General features: G+C 31.7%; 1 protein-coding gene across 6 annotated transcripts in view; it reads right to left on the bottom strand.

The window, feature by feature from the left end:
* LOC143076525 (serine/threonine-protein kinase 36-like) overlaps positions 1–22,737 on the bottom strand; it is an 81,088-nt gene that overhangs the window by 50,732 nt on the left and 7,619 nt on the right. For 2 of the 6 annotated variants that reach the window (XM_076252346.1, XM_076252344.1), the window contains exons 2-11: positions 14,541–14,640; positions 13,685–13,825; positions 11,626–11,703; positions 6,291–6,470; positions 5,322–5,389; positions 4,709–4,935; positions 3,516–3,676; positions 2,326–2,349; positions 910–1,089; positions 359–379 (exon numbers count right to left, since the gene is read on the bottom strand). In XM_076252346.1, the coding sequence (XP_076108461.1) occupies positions 359–379; positions 910–1,089; positions 2,326–2,349; positions 3,516–3,676; positions 4,709–4,935; positions 5,322–5,389; positions 6,291–6,470; positions 11,626–11,703; positions 13,685–13,825; positions 14,541–14,624 (1,164 nt within the window). In that variant the 5' untranslated portion in view covers positions 14,625–14,640. The remainder of the gene's footprint in view (positions 1–358; positions 380–909; positions 1,090–2,325; positions 2,350–3,515; positions 3,677–4,708; positions 4,936–5,321; positions 5,390–6,290; positions 6,471–11,625; positions 11,704–13,684; positions 13,826–14,540; positions 14,641–22,737) is intronic. The other 4 variants (XM_076252350.1, XM_076252348.1, XM_076252347.1 and 1 more) reach the window with 3 other exon arrangements.

Genomic DNA, 22,737 nt, shown 5'->3' on the forward strand with positions numbered 1-22,737 from the left:
TGAAGTAATTCTGGTAGGTAGCACTGGAGTTCATTAATCATATTGAAATATTCAAAGTAACGTACATAGGAAGTAGGTATCAGAAATTCAAACATATTTCAAAAGTTCTAACACTTTCAAAGTCTGCAAGTGATTAATTTTTAAAGAAAAAAAACCAATTTAAATTTCTACCATCGAAGCAAATTCTGCAAGGTTTTCATCTATTCCTGACCCAAAGATAATAGAACCAATTAGACCTTATGTTGGTGTCATTATCTTATATAACATGTATAATTATTAGCAAGTTTACTGCCCATGCCCAGAATAACCTCATTTTAAAGGGAAGAAAGGAAAGGATTACTTAAATGATAAAACCTACCTCAATGTCTGGCTCTTTATCCTGTTAAACAAATAGTTATTGTTAGTTTACACTTCAAACTTTAAACACAACACAAAACATTTATGATTTGTTATTCAAATAAAGCTTAATCTTTGATAATTATGTTTTAGTCTCAAATATAAATCAAATTAAAAACTAAAAAACTAACTTGCTTATAAATGCTTAGGAGATATTAATTAAAATAAGAATGAATTTTCAAATTATTATAAAATACTCTACAATATGTCAGTTTTATAAGCATGCAACATGTGCAAATTGCTGTACTAAAAATTAGGTCAGAATTAGAAATACACAGGGTTATTCCATTAAAAATTTTGTGGAAAAGGGGGAAAGGAAGTTTAATTTTTGACAGTGTTTGTGGCTCATGTCTGGTTGTTTGTCCATTTAATGTATGCAACATTCCTTAAAAGTATGATGTGTGTAGGGATATGTACCAAAAAGTCTCTTCCTACCCTAGCTTCCCACACCAATTTTAATGGAATAACCTTAACTTTATAACTAAAGCTAATATACTTAAAAATAGAACCTACCTCACTAAGACTAGCATCCTGCCATTCCTCGGAGTGATGTCTTTCTTGTTCCTGAGGTGGGGGAGTGGGGTCCTTTTCTTTTTCTATTTTGTCTTTCTCTGGTCCTTTTTTACTTGGACCCCATGCCTCTTTACTAGATGATATTTTTTCTCCATTTGGTGCTGGTGGCTCTTTACCTTTCTGTTAAAAACAAATATTATATCTGTTATGTTTATATACTTTTGTTTCCATTATCTTCACCATATTGGAAATTTCAGGTAAATAATACTAAGTGTATGAAAAGACATTAATTTCTTCCCATATATTTTATATGAAAAATTCAGAGACATCTGTTATTGCCTTAAATTCAAAGGAGTAGGTTCAGTAAGACCCTTTTTTGGCCCCAAAATATAGCAGTTTTACCAAATTGTGAAAATGTAATCTTTTAGCTATTAACCGGAAAGTAGAATGCTTCTGCTACATAAATATGGGCTGTTTTTGACAAAACAATGCACATATATAGGGTACTAGCATCATTAAGTCATGATAAGTTACTGAAATCTTCACAATTTTAGCATTTTAGCTAAATTTAAGGCGGTTTCAATCTTAAATGAAAGTGGCCGCATTTGTGTTCATTCATAATATGGAAATGTAAGTTGTATTTGATGATAATACAAAACATATATGAAGGTTGAGGATGAACACAGATGTGGCCACTTTCGGTTTTGACAAAAACCATCTGAAAAGTGACGTTTTTTTTGGCATATTTGATAAATTTGACATATTTAAGCCTGTTTGGCACCTTTATAATGGCTAAATTAGTTAAAATCTTTCACATAAACTATTTGAATCAATTGAAATAGACGCTTCAATGTTTAAAAAGTGTCCAAAATCTTTTGATAGATGAACCTGGAATTTGAGGCCAAAATCTGCCCTTACCAGACCTACTCCTTTTTCAAAATGTCTCAATTTCACAAAACAAGCATACAGAAACAGACCTATCTATCAATTGAAAAATAAATCATTTATGATGTGTTAGTTTTCTTTTTTTCAGTAACAACCTCATACCAATGATGTAGTTTGTGATAACAAAGTGTAAAGAGATGGTTATATCAGGTTTGTGTTGACCTTTGGCCTTTCAATATCAATCACAAGGACAACCCTGTGTAGTTGCCCATAATTATAGGATCAAATATATTTCTATATTTTCACTATTATTTTTTCATGATTGACATGATAGAAAAAACTATGCTTATTTAAAAAAGTTGTTAGAAACTTTACTGTTACCCTAATGCCATTGCAGATGAAAAAAATCTACAAAATTGTGGTGTAAAATATAAGAAAAACTGATAAATTTGTAAAAATAATTATCCAACAGATGTAGATTTCAGAATGTCAGCCATGTTAGTAGTGCAGGGGAAAACAATTTGTACTTACATATAGTTGTCCTTCTGTGTCTGACTATAAGGAATAACTTAATTAGTAGAATGATATCTATTGTAACCAGACAAGGGCTGTGATTCTGTATTTTGAAATTCAAGTAAATATCCATTTCCAGTAAAAATGAGAATAGTATACATTGCCTATAATTGTTTACGTCAACTTTCTTTGGACTCTGTTGGATAGTTGTCCCACTGCCAATCATACCACTTCTACTTATTTATATATAGATTGACAGAGAGTGAAAAATATAGATGCCATTTGCAGTTATGACAATATCAGTCATTCAAAGGCAAGCTGGCAATCAACAGATAAGTGATCTAAATGGTCAATCAAATCAAAAGTAAGCTGGATGTCAACAGATACCTGCAGAGTTAATGGCCATTCAAAAGTAAGACCAGGTCTGCAAATGGATAATCAAAGGAAAGTCAAGGTCAAAAGATAACTGCTGCAATCTAAATGGCTAATCAAATGAAAGTCCAGGTCAAAAGATAACTGCTGCAATCTAAATGGCTAATCAAATGAAAGTCAAGGTCAAAAGATAACTGCTGCAATCTAAATGGCTAATCAAATGAAAGTCAAGGTCAAAAGATAACTGCTGCAATCTAAATGGCTAATCAAATGAAAGTCAAGGTCAAAAGATAACTGCTGCAATCTAAATGGCTAATCAAAGGAAAGTCAAGGTCAAAAGATAACTGCTGCAATCTAAATGGCTAATCAAAGGAAAGTCAAGGTCAAAAGATAACTGCTGCAATCTAAATGGCTAATCAAAGGAAAGTCAAGGTCAAAAGATAACTGCTGCAATCTAAATGGCTAATCAAATGAAAGTCAAGGTCAAAAGATAACTGCTGCAATCTAAATGGCTAATCAAAGGAAAGTCAAGGTCAAAAGATAACTGCTGCAATCTAAATGGCTAATCAAAGGAAAGTCAAGGTCAAAAGATAACTGCTGCAATCTAAATGGCTAATCAAAGGAAAGTCAAGGTCAAAAGATAACTGCTGCTCTTCTCATTACAATTGTAGGTTTAAAATAATGTTGAATGATTTGACACTTTTTACATTTTCAATTTCAAAGAATATAGAATTTAGTGTTTGTTGGATTTCTTTTAAGCAGGTTCCAAATATATTCAATATCAAAATTGGATTATAAAACCTGTATGATGAACATAACTTGATACTTTCCCATACCTTTTTCTCTTCCTCCATAGCCTTCTTACGAGCCTTAGCTAGTATTTTAGAAGTTCCTGGTGGATGTGCTTTCTCTTGTGCCTGCTTCTCCTTTCTAAAGACCATAGACGCAGTGAGGGGCTGTGTAAAGGGACTTGGTAACTTGGTGTCCTCGTCTTTCACTGGAAAGGATTTTCAATGTAAATTCAAGACAAGATCCAACTAAATTCAGAGTCAATTAAATATGGTAATTGGTATATATCTCAAGCAGTGCTTCAGGGTATTACACTGAGAATGAGACAGAATGATTTTGTGATATCAGGATTGAACACTAACTTTTGCAGATTTTCAGGAGTTACACTTAACAAAACTCTGTGATCCTGGAAAGAATGTTTCAGTTTAACAGGAATTTAGGACTTAGCATTTATTTCAGGAAGTTAGGAATGACATCGTCTCCTACCTCCCTCTACATTGCTAATGCTTCTTGGATTTAGAAATGTAAGTAGCGGATTAAAATTAATGTGTTTTGTACAAAGAAAAGATAGCTTCAATTTCAATCATTCAAATTTAAATCATATAATGTAAATTCATTATTATTGTTCATGTGGCACTTGTTTTCATGGGCATGAAGAACCGTCAATTTCAGTAGTTGACAAAATAATAATTTTGATTATACTTATTAGGAGAATAAGTTAAAACCACAGAAACATAATCACCTTACTCAACAAAAATTAATACCAAAGAAAATAAACAGGTTCTCAGTGAAAACTGTAAATGTAGAAATTATTGTGAGCATTTATTATTGTGATTTTTTAATAAGGACAAAAATGCAAGATTTATTTTTGCGATTTCTAGAAAATCAGCATAGATATATGCATTAGATATGTACCAAATTCAGAATGTGATTTCTTATTATTGCAATGCTCACCCATTCCGATTATTCCCATTTATTCGATAAAAATCTTTAAAACAAGAATGTGTCCATAGTACATTGATGCCCCAATCCCACTATAATTTTCTATGTTTAGTGGACTGTGAAATAAGGGGTAAAAACTCTAATTTGGCAGCAAAATTAGAAAGATCATATCATAACTAACATGACTACTAAATGTCAAGTTGATTGGACTTTAATTTCATCAAAAACTACCTTGACCAAAAACTTTAACCTTAAGCGGGACAGACAGAAGGACAAACAGACAGACAAATTACTATACCTGTAACTCCATCTCCAACAAACGGATGCATCAGTAAATCTGGCCAGGCCAATCTTGACCTTGGATTCTTTGTCAGAAGACCTTGTAAAAAGTCCTTGAATATTGATGACATGTTCTTAGGCCACTTGACTGGATCCTTTATGATCAGACTAACTAGCTGGAATATACTGTTAGTGTAGAAGGGTGGGGTACCAGTAAACAACTCATACAGGATACAACCTAAAGCCCTGAAAAATATGCAAATTGTGTAAACAGTGAGTTCATACCATTCTATTAATGTATGTCCATATCTATAAACATGCTCTTCTAAATGTCCAATATACTGTAAAGCATTTTTTTAGCTTGGTGTAAATTTTTCGCTTATTTTTTCGTGAATATAACAAATCACTAAAATAAATTCTGCCAGTCTCTTACAGTCATTTGACATACTGTAAAGGGGGGGTCTTTGATTGGTAAATAAGGTCTTAACAGCTCACAGTATTTCTATTTATTTTTCAATTAATACAATGTAATATGAAGCATTCATTTTTTTTTTAAATCTCTTGTACATCCATGCACAATATAGCCTATCTTTAACACTTAAAAAGTACACTTTTATAAAATACAAATTTACCACAAGTCAGCTGTATGATCGTAAGGTTTCTCTTCGACAAGTTCTGGTGACATATACAATGGTGTACCCTGAAACAAAGCATGACAAAAAATAAGATAAAATAAAAAACATTATTCCACACGAAAAAACTTGTAATTGAATAGTTAATATTTTTCTAAATCTTCCCTTTTCTTTGGCTATGTGTAATGGGTGAACTTAAAACAAACATTGCTTGGCCTTTTCAATTTTGCGCGCAGTTGAAGGACAAACAATGACCTATAGCTGCTCACTTCTACATCAATTTGTCTCGTCGGCAATCCTATCACATTTTCTTCATTTTTTTATTTCTATATACATAGTATACATTTCCAATGATGGTTTTGTACTACATAAGATGTAGAAATAAATCAATTTCAGAAAATGGAAATTAAAGTTTATTCTTAAATTACTTGCTAATTCAACTCCAACACATCCCAAACCAAAGTAGTTCAATTGACAAATGTAGGTCACAGTGACTTTTATCTTGATACTATACTGACCTACACTCCCAATTTAGTGGTATTACATATTCCAAAGTCTATTTGAATTATTTTGCAAAGAATTCTGATCAACTGGTGGTGTGGTCTCTCAAAATCTTTCAATTGGGTTAGAAATCTTTGCTTTGTGTTGAGGGCCTCATTGTGACTTAGAGATGAAGAACAGCAATTATAAACACTGTTTCTTTGCTTTTTGTGTGGTTTTTGCTGTGGATGTACTGATTGTTGTGTTATGGATGAATACCCCATATCCTTTTTCTACTCATACACTTCTTAACACAGTGACTGAGATATCATCTTGGAAATATAGACAAATCAAAGTCAATGAAGAAGAAAATGTAGGTCACAAAGACATAATTTGTCAAGATACAGACTCCATAAATGTATATCAGCCCTAAAAATTGCTCATGTGTTTATCAAAGTATCATTCAATGGTTACCAGAGCAGGGCTCACCTTAATGGACGTTAGAACCAGGGTGTTAAAACTCATAGCTCTGGCAAATCCAAAATCACAAAGCTTGATTATCCCCCCTTTTCCCAGTAGGATATTCTGTGGTTTCATGTCTCTGTGGAGTATCCTGTGTGAGTGAAGATAATACAGAGCTGATACCAACTGACAGGCTATAACCTGTACCTGAAATGGAAAAAAAATATTTAGGTTACATGTATGTTTCATGAGAATCCCTCATTTTGATTGGCTAAATCAATCACATGGCATTCCAATATTATATAAATAACACATAGATGAGAGGGTGAAAGAGCACATTGTTACCATGAGAAAACCTTGTCAACTGAGGAGATGTGTCATTTAATTTATTATACTGAATGTATAATCATTATTGTCTTGTCTTGTTAAATTTCAAATGGAAACTACTTTACAATGACATCACACACATAATATTTTTAATAAAAGTTACAGTTATTAGAAAAACAACAGAAGTGAACCAAAATATTTTTTTTTATTTTAAAAGTCTATGAAAAAGTTCTGATACCAAAGCGTAGAATTTGAGTATTGTCTTTAATTTATCAGTGTTAATTCAATTATTGTCCTTTAAACTTTTGATTTTTGGTTGGTCTGTACAAGAGGGTGACATTCACAAAATATTATCCCACTTATAAGCCATGGAATAAATAAATTATCTCCCTTGTATTAGCCAATCACACCTGCATTTTAACATGAGGTTTAATAACATGTTTTATTCCTTAAAAAAAACAAAATCTAAGATTGCATATGCTATCTGTGACAATGTTACGTGTATGTTTTATTATTTTGATGGACTAGAACTATCCTAAGACAATCAAATATCATATTCTGTTTCTGTATTAAATACAATGTCACCCTTAACTATAAACACACATGCATAATCCCAAACCAAACATCAGATTTAGAACAGTCTGTATTCTATGCTGGTTTTTTTTTACTCGTAAATAAATCTAAAGAAATTTTGCCAAGGGACCCATCAAAGAGATGTTACAAAGTTTTTTGTGCAGAGAGCATGACACTCACTCTACACAAGGCATCCAATTTAACGTCTGACAGGAAATGTCTGCGTATTTGTATACTTTAGTCAAATTCACGCACACTTGGTAAGGATTTCACTGCTGGTTGTTAGAAGACCCATATTTCTATTCCCCAAAAATGAAGCGTCACAATGATAAAAATTTCATATTAGGTCATTTTCAAAAAATGTCGAATTTTCAGTACACCCATGCTAAAATTTGTATTTCTAATGGAAATTTCAGTTGTAATGGTTTAAATGAAAGCTTGTCAGATTTGTGATTCAGGACATTAATAATAAACACACCTTACATTTATTTTGATAAGATTAAACTGCATTTAAGTCCAATTTTGGGGGTATTTGTGTGCGTACAGTGTCAGAAACACATTTCAAATGATTTTTTCCGATTTTCTGATCGCCTTGATATCTGCAAAAGGGACTTTTTAAGAACGTTAATTATATTTCTAACGAAAAATCGTAGCTTCTTTATCATTGTATTTAAAATTGAGAATGGAAATGGGGAATGTGTCAAAGAGACAACAACCCGACCATAGAAAAAACAACAGCAGAAGGTCACTAACAGGTCTTCAATGTAGCGAGAAATTCCCGCATCCGGAGGCGTCCTTCAGCTGGCCCCTAAACAAATATATACTAGTTCAGTGATAATGAACGCCATACTAATTTCCAAATTGTACACAAGAAACTAAAATTAAAAAAATACAAGACTAACAAAGGCCAGAGGCTCCTGACTTGGGACAGGCGCAAAAATGCGGCCGGGTTAAACATGTTTTTGAGATCTCAACCCTCCCCCTATACCTCTAGCCAATGAAGAAAAGTAAATGCATAACAATACGCACATTTAAAATTCAATTCAAGAGAAGTCCGAGTCTGATGTCAGAAGATGTAACCAAAGAAAATAAACAAAATGACAATAATACATAAATAACAACAGACTACTAGCAGGTAACTGACATGCCAGCTCCAGACTTCAATTAAACTGATTGAAAGATTATGATTTCATCATATGAATATCAGGCACAATCCTTCCCGTTAGGGGTTTAGTATCATACCATCATAACATATATGAGAAGAACATAACCTGTGTCATGCCAACATCTGGTTTTTGAATAAATGTGTTTAGTTCCGATGCAAAGACCCTATAAGTGAATCAATATTAACGCCAAAATAAGCAATCTTTAATGACCTGACAACAGTATCGTAACTATATCCCTTCTTGATAAGTCTATTTAAAGGTTTTGTTAGTTTCTGAGGTGAATATTTAACATATTATCTACAAACTAAATTGAATCAGCGTAGGGGATGTTCATGTCTATCCTGTTACTGCTACTTAAATCAGCCGTTAAATTATTCTCCCTATGAATATTGAATCAGTCAATGTTGATCTCAAAAGTGCAAAGTAATCTTTACATTTAAAACGCCTCGTTTCTTGAGCGACAGTGTTGAGAAAAGAAATTTCAAGACATTTAGTGAAAAAAATAGAGTGTACTTTTTTTCATGTCTATGCTGTTACCAACCATTTTGATTAATTACACCAACAGTATGCTTGTAAAAAGTGCAATAACGTGTTGGAAACCAAATTCACAATAGAAAACAATAATCACTTCACCAAAGGGAGTAGTTATTTCACAACAGCAATCAAAAACGAAGAAATTTGTCTATCCTGTTACTATGGTTGCTATGGTTACAGTAACAGGATAGACAATTGTAGACAAAAACGTCGTTAAATTTTTTATCTTAACATATAGGTGCAAAACGAATGAAATATTTCATTGTCTGAACTCATTTTAAGGTTATAACGTCTTAAGGTCAAGGATCAGTAAATAAACTAGTCCATAGATTTTTTTAAAATTTAGAACTCTATTAGATATTGAAAATATACATCAGAAAATGTAAAAAAAAGTATATGTCACCGACTTCGTTTTCAAGAAAAATCCATTTTTAATATGATTCCAGAGAGTACGAAATTACATTGAATATATAGGGTAAATCTATATTTTCCTTCTACAATTTTCGGTTTCTGGTATAAATCACGAGAACCGCTCCATAGAATTTTTTTTTAAATCAATACTTTTTTCTTCTTTGTCTTACGAACTAGATGATATTAAAAAAAAATATGGTCACCGACTTCGTTTTCCCTGTAGAAGCGACGCAAACACAACATTTTGGCAAAAAAAACCATCAAAATTCGTGACGTCGTAATTTTTATTACATAACGTCAAGTTATCATGCTTATAATTTCCAACGTTCTTCGTGTTGATATGCACGATGATTATGTGTTTCGTATTGATAGATTCTTTTTATCATAAGAGTCTGGATAATTATCATAAATTTTTATTTAGTATTACCAATATTCTTTATTCTTTATATTTTAGCACCCCAGTATACACTTTTTCTTTTTTTTTTCTTTTTTGCATTTTATTCTGCAATTTTTGCCCATTATTCTGTATTCCGTTAACCCCTCTTTTATGGAACATGTTAAAAAAAAATTATACGTTGTAAAAAATGTGTTACATGTATGTTCATTATTAATATACATACCTAAAACAATTACTAATTCAGACAAAAATACGTTGTAAGTACATGAACGCAAAAATGGTAAAAACTTAAAAATAGAAATCATCAGGGTTACTGTCAACAAGTTGACGCAATAAAAGATGTAATTGAAGCTATATTTTTTTATCTTTTAATAATTATTTTATTTTCCGTTGTTATTCTTTATAATTTTGCAAACTTTTTTGTTCAATTTTTGACATTCGCCAGTATCTGTTATTCTGCAACTCCCTTTGAGATCTAATTATATGTGACAATAAATTAATGTGCTTCTCTCTCTGAATTTCGCTTTCTTTCAAGATATTGCACGGTCTTTGTAGTACAGTGTATTTTCCAGAAAATACATCGTGTAAAAACAAATATACGGAGGTTGAGATATGACCTAAAAACAGATGTACATATTTATGTTTAATATGCCTACAAAAATACCCCCCCAAACCGAAAAAAAAAAAACAAGAAAAAAATAATCACACACAGGCTGAGACATGACTGGTAATATTGTGTTTTGTTATTTAGTCAATCTACACAAATGAGGGGGGACCTTAAACGAGACCACACTGTTTTTTCTCATCACAATTATGTAGAAATAGTGGTGAGCAACAGTTTTCACACTTGTTTTAACATGTTTAACTGGTCGGCAGATATACAAATTCTACCACCCTACGTCCTGATTTTCATTTTGAAGATCGTCTTCAGGACTGTTTTCATATTCATTTTCAATTTTTAATTTTAGAAAAACAAGTTCTTTCTCATAGAAGTTACATACTTTCCGTCAAAATCGTTGACGTTGTCCCATCGAACAGTCGCCGTGTGCAATTTTTACATTGCAAAATCTGGTCAAAGGGACGTAATTCGTACAAAACGTCGCAATATTTCGCGGGATCCGCTAGATGGCGTTCATTTACTGTCACTTGACCTTAATCTTCCCAATTAAGCATTTGCAGGTGCAATACTGATATCGGTAACAGGATAGACAAAAAGGTAACAGGAAAGACTTTTATTTAGTGATATATCAGAAACGTACGTTCCTGTTACCAACGAAATAAAGAGAAAAGTAAACTAACTTATGAGGGATTCACTTGATGTTGGGTTGATTTAAAAGGGTGAAAAAATGCCGAACAATATAAATTGCTATCTTAGACTTTCATTACTGGTGGTAATTTTTACAGAGGCATTTTTCAGTACAACCTGGAAAATTGGCAAATAATCTATTATATTACAGAATGAATATATATAGAAGTTTATTCTCTTGAAAACCATCTAATTGGCTATGTAAAACAAGCTTAACATTTTATCTAAAACTTTTCTTGATGACCCAAAATTTCTTTTGAAAATGGTAACAGAATAGACAAAATATTGTACCACCGATCAAAAAATGTTTCAAGATATTCTTGTATGACATCATTAAGATTGCATCTTTTAATATGTTGTTCTTAAAGTACTGTTTGTTTTGATTTGCTTATGTAGAGGGTTGTTTGAATAAGTCACTTTTAATAATTTTTTCAATTTCAAAATTTCAACATTTTTTGAAAATGACCCATATAACCCTTAAAACAGAGAACAATTTTGGACAGGTAACGAACCTTAAAAATCTGTAAACTAAATATAGACTCTTAATCGTAACATCGTAAATTTTAGTCAAAATTTTTATCCAAAATTTGTAACAATTAAGGGAACATTAAATTGGTTGGCATCTAAATATGTTATTTAAGAAAATACCTGTTCCTCAGGCAAACTTCCATCATCTTCTAAAATCTGGAATAATTCTCCTTCAGCATAATCTGTTACAACTACAACCTGTAGATAGGTGAAAAAGACTTATTTATTTACATCAATAATCAAATTATAACAATCAGTTCATATTTAAACAGTTGATTTTCCACAGTCAGTCAGGGGTACTACTTGTACAAGTCATCTTAATTTACTTGAAGAAGAAAAAAAAATATATTTATATAAGTTAATTAAAATGTTTGAATAATCTCCTTAATTTTCTCAAAAATTCACTTGTATATTAAAGTGAATTATTTTTACAATCCCATAAAAATTATCAAGTTTTGAGATGTAAAAACATGCTTTTAATGATTTTTCCCAATGTAGCTCATAATTTTTTATTAAAGTTCAAGACATGTGCAAAGGGCAGAAAATTTTAAATTCTATTAAAGCAAAGAAATCATAAGAATTCAAGAAATGAAGATACATCGTAGGATGACTTTTTCACTTATATAAGTAAAAAAATTTGACTGAATGTCTAAGGGACATAACTAAGCCAATTGTTTTTTCTATACAGTCGATTCCACATAATTGCATACCGCTTAATAGCATAATTCGGTTAATTGCATACTTTTCTCCTGCACAAAACCATTTCCCATTCATCTAATGTTAAATTGTACGGTTATATGCATAGCCCCACAAGTGGCATTTCAGTTAATTGCATAGAAAATAATCGCTAGCTAGATATGCTTAGTTAAAACTGACGAGATTTTTGACCGGAAACAGCAATTTGGTAAGTATATTTTTCTTGAATGCATCATAATTTTTCATATTATTTCACATTTACCTCTGTGTTATTTAAATAAAGTTTTAAAACAGTTTCTTTCGTGTTTATATGGTTATAAAAAAGGCCTCGATGTGTATACAGGTAAAGTTTCCCATATTCTATTTTAAGCCTCGAGGTCATAAAAATGTCAATCAGCTGATTGTTGTAAAAACACAACCATTCTATGATCTATCTCAAAAGGTGTTAATTATTGATTGCATTTCAAACAATATTGTTCATAGATTACATTTTGGGTGTATTTTTAAAACAATAACGCCTGCTAATTATCGGTCATTATCCAATGTGCAATCTCGTAATTTGGCTAGGGGTGATCTACATTTATGTTAAATATTACAGGGCATTTATATATGGTTGAATAATTTCATACATCAATCTTTTTTTTAATATTTTTTGAAAAGAACATTAAACTTAAAATTATCATATTTTCTCACTTTCAACACTCGTGACCAGCAAATAACCCGTGCAGGGCCCCATTACCTGTTAACTGCTTTGCATATACGAAACTAACGAGGTTAAAGTAACAGTGTTACATCACTGTGCAATCGGTAAATACTGCATATTAAAGGCAGTTCATTACACATTTATTGCATCAAATGATTATGAACTGTGTAGCATTGTTCAACAGTTTGTTTTAATCAAAGCGTAACAATATAATTTGTACATCCGGGTCAAAGAAACAATCTATTTTTAGAAAATTTTTATTTTCGTATCTCAGGTAAAAGAAAAGTCGGTACATAAATAAACTAAAACTAAATGTGTTTATAAACTTTATTGAAAGAATAAAATGCATGACACTAGACAAATAACTTTTATTAGAATAAATAATCATTCAATATGTTGTAAGTGGATTATGGACGTTCATCTTTCTTCAGGATTTTCTTTACTGATCAGCACTATTGATGTTATTTGACTCCGTATTTTGGCATTTCAGATATAAGCATACTCCGCTTTATTGCATAATTTCGTCTGACAAATAGGCTATGCAAATAACCGGAATGTACTGTACAAGTAAATATAATTCACTTGTGTAAATATCATACAAATTTACTTATATACAATGTAAGTATATTAATATTACTTCTTCAAGTAAATAAAAATTACTTGTACAAGTAGAACCCCTTACTGACAGTGGCAATCCTTAGTAATCAATTTTCACAAATTGGAAAAAAATGATATGCATATTTAGAACAGGAACATGTTAATATAATATTAATATCATACCTCTTTGTCAGTTTCAAAACTGTCCAACATTTCAATAATATTTGTATGATGTAAGTTTCTCATAATCTCTATCTCTCTTCGTAAGTTTCTTAACTCCTTTTCTGGTTTTCCTACTTTTGGAATGAATTTTAAGGCCACCACCTAAAATAAATACAAGATATTATTTTACTGGATATTACTACATAATTGTTATTTTAAATTGTAAAGTAGAAAAGTTTGGAAGCTCTTCTATCTTTATAATTTCAAATGTACAATAATGTATGCATGGTTTATTCCCTTTTTTTTTTTAAATAATTAAGGTGGTACTTAACACTACAGGGAGATAACTCTGTAAATATCAGCTAAGCGTTTTAATGACATTGTATTGTTAAGTTTCTCAATGATCAAAATGAGTGTTTGTGAAATTATAATACAAATGTATAACAAAAGACATTTTTCTGATAAAGTGGTTGGTTTAATTTTTTTTTTAATTTTTATATTTTTGTCAAAATTTTATCAAAATTAAACGAGCCAAATTAATATACGTCAAGGTGTTGGGTACCACCTTAAGAAGATTGATTGTTGCTTGGATAAAGTTCATTTTCTAATGATTTTATATCTTCAAACATGGGCTTGTTATTTGCATCATTCCATCATGTTATATGCTTTTCTCCAACTAAAAAAAATAATCAAAATCATCCACCACAAGCATTTGCATTGCTCTACAAACCTTAAATATAAAAAGGTATAAAAAAAAGATGCAGTTGATACATTTTTGCAATAATTACGTCATGCCTTTTCTTACATTGACACACACATTTTCTATTTGGAAACGTGTTGTGCATGATTTTTATGTGTACTGAAGACATGTTTTTACCTGTGATGAAAACTTTTTTCTCCCTTTATACACTTTACCAAAAGATCCTTCACCAATAATTTCCAGAACATGATAGTTGTCCATTTTCTGTTTATTCTCTCTGGAAAAAAGGTTATAATTACTTGTACATGTATTGCATTACTTTTGATAACTAATGTTTGTAATAAACTATTTTCATATTTCTAATTTTTTGACTCCAGATTTTATAATTTTTCAACAGGTAATCTAATCTGTAGCTAATGACAATGTTAATGTGCTTGTACTTTACATCAATGCATACCAGTATGCTTTTCTCCATATCTCAAATACTAAAGAATGATTTTTTCAGTAGTTTAAGCAAGAAAAAAAACAAGAATGTGTCCATAATACATCTAGTACAGGAATGCCCCGCTCGCACTATCATTTTATATGTTCAATAGACCATAAAATTGAGAATGGAAATGGGGAATGTGTCAAAGAGACAACAACCCGCCCAAATAAAAAACAACAGCAGAGGGTCACCAACAGGTCTTCAATGTAGCGAGAAATTCCCGCACCCGGAGGCGTCCTTCAGCTGGCCCCTGAACAAATATATACTAGTCCAGTGATAATGAACGCCATACTAATTTCCAAATTGTACACAAGAAACTAAAATTAAAATAATACAAGACTAACAAAGGCCAGAGGCTCCTGACTTGGGACAGGCGCAAAAATGCGGCGGGGTTAAACATGTTTGTGAGATCTCAACCCTCCCCCTATACCTCTAACCAATGTAGTAAAGTAAACGCATAACAATACGCACATTAAAATTCAGTTCAAGAGAAATCCGAGTCTGATGTCAGAAGATGTAACCAAAGAAAATAAACAAAATGACAATAATACATAAATAACAACAGACTACTAGCAGTTAACTGACATGCCAGCTCCAGACTTCAACTAAACTGACTGAAAGATTATGATTTCATCATATGAACATCAGGCACAATCCTTCCCGTTAGGGGTTTAGTATCATACCAGCATAACATATATAAGAAGAACATAACCCGTGTCATGCCAACAACTGTTTTTAGAATAAATGTGTTTAGTTCCGATGCAAAGACCCAGGGCTCACGCTACCAGGCGACTTGGGCGAAGAAGTCGCCTTCCCGACCGTCACTTCGCTTTCCCCGACCCCCAAAAGCGAAAACAAGTCGCCCTGTCCCTCGCTTTCAGTCGCTTCCGTCATCGGACATTTTCAATTTTTACCAAGTTGATGAAACATCAGTTTTTTATTGATAATTAAAGAAATTCAGACATAAACGATTCATTATCTTTAGAAAAGAGGTTGAAGCATTGTCTTCGCAGTGTGTAGCAGGTTATTTGATAAAAATACAACTTTTTATCACTTCGTGCATTTCTGCACAGGAGGTTGAAATCCTATCAATGAGGGTCTATAAATATGTCAACTCGACTATCACAGTAGAGCTTCTCTCGTAGAGAGCTTCTCTCTACGAGAGAAGCTCTACTGTGATAGTCGAGTTGACATATTTATAGACCCTCATTGATAGGATTTCAACCTCCTGTGATTTCTGCAAGTTCCGGTGCTTGTTACTCGAAAACGTACATCAACCTAAATTTCGGCGGCAAAATAAGTTTATTACTTTTAAACGTGATAAAAGTTGCCTCTTGTAAATTTTTAATCCATTTATTGCATTAAAAACGTCATGTTCCTTTCCAAATAACTTGTCAAACATCGTTTATTTTTGTAAATTTTCTTGCATTCGTCCGCCATTGACCGATTTCTAAACTACGGATCTGAACCGGAGCAGCTATGACCGAAATCCGTACTTTTACAATAATTACTACGGACGCACGGATGGAACAGCTGACAGAAGAATATTGACCCCAAAGGGAAAAATTACGCATTCCACACGCATAAAGAGACTTTTGGTTACATCTACATGATCTAATTGATTGGTGTATATAATTCCCTATATTTTTTATGGATTGTTTCAAACTATTGATTAAAGTTGCTTAACTCTGAGACTATCATACTAATATCAATATATTATGCCCCAGCTTAATAACTTTTATATTTTTTTATTAGAAACACTGAATTTCATACACAAGATCATTTTAAATTAAATTGTAATTGATATATAATAATTTCTTTACATTTTAAAATTTTTTTTTTTTTTTTTAGTGCTAGATATTTAGTTGGTAGTTTTTCACAAGAACTTTAGTAAAACTTAAACAACTTTTAATTTCAAATGTAACTTTAATTGTAATTTTTTTACTTAGATATGAATTGAACAATATAAAAAGAACATTATTTACATATTGCCCTTTATACTATTGTAAAATCCAAACATTGTAGCGCACCGCGCGAATGAGCACTTCTCTTTCAAATCTCACCACTTCTCCCTATCAGTTTCAAAAAGAGAAGTCACTTCTCCCTATAATTCTGAAGTAGTGTGAGCCCTGAGACCTTATCAGTGACTCAATATTAACGCCAAAATATGCAATCTTTAATGACTTGACAACAGTATCGTAATTATATCCCTTCTTAATAAGTCTATTCAAAGGTTTTGTAAGTTTCTGAGGTGAATACTGACACCTTTGTGCTTTATAAAGAATATTACCATAAAAAATTGGATGTGAAATACCTGAACGTATTAAAAGTCTGCATGTTGAGCTATATTTACGAATAATGTCTTTATACCGATGATAAAATTTAGTAAATGTTTTGACTAGTTTGTGATATCGAAAACCCTGGTGTAATAATTTTTCAGTAATACATAAATTTCTCTCGTTAAAATTTAAAACATTGTTACATACACGAGCGAATCGTACAAGTTGAGATATATAAACACCGTAAGATGGTGACAAGGGAACGTCACCATCTAAAAACGGATAATTAACGATAGGAAATGAATCAAAGAGCTGAAGAGCTCTGAGGGAAAAGACGGCCATTGTTTCAATTTTTAGGGGGGTATCTTTTGATAGTCTACATACAAAGAATGAGCAAAAGAACAGCTAGAACATATAGAGACGCTGACAATAATTAAACTAATTGTTGTTTATTGTTATTTCATTTCCTTAGTCAAGAATTCATCATAGAGACAATTTGGACCAATGAGATCTGCACCTTCTTAATCAAACCATTTAATTAAAGTTGGGAGTTAATTATCTATAATTCAATTGAATTTAACAACTACTACAATATATTTTAGAATTTTAATTATGTACAACTGAACGGCAGGCTAAGACCATTCTCAATTTTTTGTGACAGTTTTCTCAAGAAAGTGAGGACTGAAAAATCTATTCAGTTTTAATTTTCCATTGATAAATTTCCCAGTTACAACTCTTATCACAGGGATACATGTACTTATAAAATCAAATATGATTGATATAAGCTGTGTGAAGCTTGTTTCCAGATCCCACATTTTGATATATCTGTAAAATTCATGAATAAATAGCTTTAAAAGCAATATTTAAATCAAAGAGCTGAAAGCTCTGAAGAAAAATGACGCCACTGTCTCTAATATTGGGATAGTTTTTATGCAAGTCTTGATTTTCACATACCGTAATTAGTTTAACAATGCAACATGTATCGTGAGCATATAATTGATATTCGTATATGTGTGTGTGTGTGAAGTGAAGGTGACAACTGGCTGGTTTTTTAAGACAAATGAATAGGTCAAGACTAGCTGAATTGTACAAATAAATACCGTAGAAAGGCTTGTATATTTCTCACTGGTACATAGTCTGAATCTGGGTCCGTTCGCTTCCATTCACGTTTGCGCCCACTCATTTTCACCCCTGTCACTTTCACACCCTACATTGTTCGCACCCAATCTTAATTGGTTTTGTGTTTAATAACTCTGTAAGCAAGTGTTTTCTTATAAGTATAATTGTTGTCATTGTCTCAAAATAAAGTGAGACAGCAATGTTTTTTTGTGTTGAATAAATCTTAATCATGTTTTGGATAAGGTATTGCTAAAAATAATAATAATCCTTTCTAAATAAAGTGGTATTTTGTCAACGTTTTATTTTGTGTTGAATAACTCTTAATCATGTTTTGGTTAGTGTATTGCTATAACTTGTTTCATTGACTTGTTTCAAAATGAAGTGAGATTCTGACTATGTTTGTTTCTGCGTGTTGAATAAATTTTATCATGTTTTGGTTATATTAGTGGATTGCTATGTTTTATTGTTTCGTTGTTTCAGATCAATGGGACCAAGCTGTTAAAAACAATTATCTTTTGTGTTTTTTCCTTTTAAATCTTCAATGTTTTACTCATACCAAGCTATAAATACATTCAGTATTTACACCAAAGCAATTTAAAACAACAACCATGATTTTCCAATTATTCAACTTGAATTTGAATTAAAATTGGGCGCGAATGAGTAGAGTGTGAATGTGCGAACGTGTAGGGTGCGAAAATGTATTGGGCACAAACAGACCTGATACCACACAGTCTGAACCCCCTTCTCCCACAAAATATTAAGTAAATAATCTTTTTGTTACTGCTATCAAAGGTCTAATGAAACTCAGATAGTTTCAAACATTTGTCAAAGAATTCTAGTCAAACTGCAGGGCTCACACTACTTCAGAATTATAGGGAGAAGTGACTTCTCTTTTTGAAACTGATAGGGAGAAGTGGTGAGATTTGAAAGAGAAGTGCTCATTCGCGCGGTGCGCTACAATGTTTGGATTTTACAATAGTATAAAGGGCAATATGTAAATAATGTTCTTTTTATATTGTTCAATTCATATCTAAGTAAAAAAATTACAATTAAAGTTACATTTGAAATTAAAAGTTGTTTAAGTTTTACTAAAGTTCTTGTGAAAAACTACCAACTAAATATCTAGCACTAAAAAAAAAAAAAAAAATTTTAAAATGTAAAGAAATTATTATATATCAATTACAATTTAATTTAAAATGATCTTGTGTATGAAATTCAGTGTTTCTAATAAAAAAATATAAAAGTTATTAAGCTGGGGCATAATATATTGATATTAGTATGATAGTCTCAGAGTTAAGCAACTTTAATCAATAGTTTGAAACAATCCATAAAAAATATAGGGAATTATATACACCAATCAATTAGATCATGTAGATGTAACCAAAAGTCTCTTTATGCGTGTGGAATGCGTAATTTTTCCCTTTGGGGTCAATATTCTTCTGTCAGCTGTTCCATCCGTGCGTCCGTAGTAATTATTGTAAAAGTACGGATTTCGGTCATAGCTGCTCCGGTTCAGATCCGTAGTTTAGAAATCGGTCAATGGCGGACGAATGCAAGAAAATTTACAAAAATAAACGATGTTTGACAAGTTATTTGGAAAGGAACATGACGTTTTTAATGCAATAAATGGATTAAAAATTTACAAGAGGCAACTTTTATCACGTTTAAAAGTAATAAACTTATTTTGCCGCCGAAATTTAGGTTGATGTACGTTTTCGAGTAACAAGCACCGGAACTTGCAGAAATGCACGAAGTGATAAAAAGTTGTATTTTTATCAAATAACCTGCTACACACTGCGAAGACAATGCTTCAACCTCTTTTCTAAAGATAATGAATCGTTTATGTCTGAATTTCTTTAATTATCAATAAAAAACTGATGTTTCATCAACTTGGTAAAAATTGAAAATGTCCGATGACGGAAGCGACTGAAAGCGAGGGACAGGGCGACTTGTTTTCGCTTTTGGGGGTCGGGGAAAGCGAAGTGACGGTCGGGAAGGCGACTTCTTCGCCCAAGTCGCCTGGTAGCGTGAGCCCTGAACTGGCACCTAGTTAAATTGGCACCTGGACAAATCAGCACCTGGTTAAAATCGACACCTGATATAGTCAATTCGTCACCCATGTTAAATATATATTTTTAACAGTATTTTACGCAATAGGGTAAAAATAAGAAGTATTTAAGCAAAAAGAGTTAAATACTAACTTTCACATTTTTGGGTGTTCATGTACATTTTGTATATATTTATTTTTCTCAACTAATGACTTTTTTGGTGTATTTTTAATGATATATATATATATATATATATATATATATATATATATATATATATATGAATAGTCCAAATAATTATTACGTCTGGCAAGGCTTTTTAATTTTATTCTGGAACACCTTCCTATAACCGCAAGGCTATGTTAATTTTTTTTCTGGGACGCCTTCCTACGAACGTCGTAGGAAGGCGTCCCAGAAAAATAATAAAATAGCCTTGCCAGACGTCATAATTATTTGGACTAATACATGAGATATTGTGTATTTTTCTGCATTATTTCAACCAGTTGAGCATTTTACAGGATTGTTGGTTTAATGCTGTTTAAACTTTACTGAAAGACAAACACCTTAAATTTGCTAATTATTTGGCATGAAAGTTTGATTTATTGAAAGGGACTCATAGTTTTCCATTTTATTTTAATAATTGACTTGTTTTTACAATTACACAAATTGTCTAATTGTTAAATAAAGGCAACAGTAGTATACCGCTGTTCAAAACTCATAAATCCATGGACAAAAAACAAAATCGGGGTAACAAACCAAAACCGAGCGAAACGCATTAAATATAAGAGGAGAACAACGACACAACATCGAAACGCAACACACACAGAAACAGACCAATCATCAGACAAAACACCACGAGAATAACAAATGTAACATGAAAACCAAATACATGAATTTGGGATAGACAAGTACCGTGCCACGTCTTATCTCAATATCTCAAAAATAAGAGAAAACACAAACGACTCAACGTTAAAATGCAACACAAAGAGAAACGAACAATATATAACAATGACCATCTTCCTGACTTGGTACAGGACACTTTTAAAGGGGAATAAAAGTGGTGGGTTGAACCTGGTTTTAAGGCATGCCAAACCTCGCACTTTAATGGCAAAGTTAAATATAACATTGAAATGACAACATAATATTACAGGACTACAATACAAATAAATAGGAGAACATATTAGACACAGAAAAACATGATTAATAGATAACAAAAAGCATCAGGTTTAAAATTCAATACGCCAAAAACGCGCCTTGCCCACACAAGACTCACCAGTGACGCCCAGATATAAAAGATCGAAAGTGAAAAAAGTACAAAGTTGTACAGCACTGAAGATCAAAAGTTGAAAAGGTTTCGCAAAATACGGCATTGTTTTTATGCCCGGGATAAGAACATTCTTATTATATAGAACAATTCATGCTATTGCAAACAGTAAATTTTATCAAATGAATATGAAAGAGATATACACAAAGAAACTAAAGTATTAACTAATTACAGAAAACTAAACCTGAATACATAACGCCTAGATATAAAAGATCGAACGTGAAAAAGGTACAAAGTTGTACAGCACTGAAGATTAAAAGTTGAAAAGGTTTTGACAAATACGGCATTGTTTTTATGCACGGGATAAGAACATCCTTATTATATAGAATACTTAATGCTATTGCAAACAGTAAATGTTAACAAATGAATATGAAAGAGATATACATAATGAAACTGAAATATTAACTAATTACAGAAAACTAAACCCAAGTTTATCACAAAATAGACACACATCCGAATCAGTCCAAGCGTCAACGTAATTAAAAAAATTGTGACGTCACATACGATGGCGAAAAGGCAGAAACGTTATGCCACATTTGAATTTATGAAATTTAGAAACAGCATGACGTCACATATGAAAAACTATCATTCAAAAATGAGATAGAATTAGGATTGATTTAGAACTAAATACTGATAATTCATTTAAACAAAATGCATATTGCAATACTTATTAATAGCAATTAACTGTAATATATATATGTCCAGTTTGTTATGAATCCAACTTCAAACGTAAATAATCGTACAAAATTTAATATAATTAATAAAGAGGAGGTGGTTAATTTTTCTATACGTCATACCTAAATATATAATAAGAAGACGTCAACACATTTGACAAAATCTGATGAGAATTACAAATATAACATTAAACATGTAAACTAAATACATGAATTTGGGATAAACAAGTACAGAAACACGTCTTATAGTAATGCGAATTCACATTCAAACAACAGCTTTTGTAAGGGCTTCGTTGTTTACCTTTATACACTACATATTTACTTTCGTTTCGTGGTTTACCAAAATACACAACAACATATTCACTATGTACTTGGTAACGGTAATTAATTAATTGAATAGAAAATATTATAACAAATATTATTGGATGCCGATTTGACTAGAT

Source organism: Mytilus galloprovincialis, chromosome 5, assembly GCF_965363235.1.
Source record: "Mytilus galloprovincialis chromosome 5, xbMytGall1.hap1.1, whole genome shotgun sequence".
In the NCBI taxonomy this organism is placed as follows: Eukaryota; Metazoa; Mollusca; class Bivalvia; order Mytilida; family Mytilidae; genus Mytilus; species Mytilus galloprovincialis.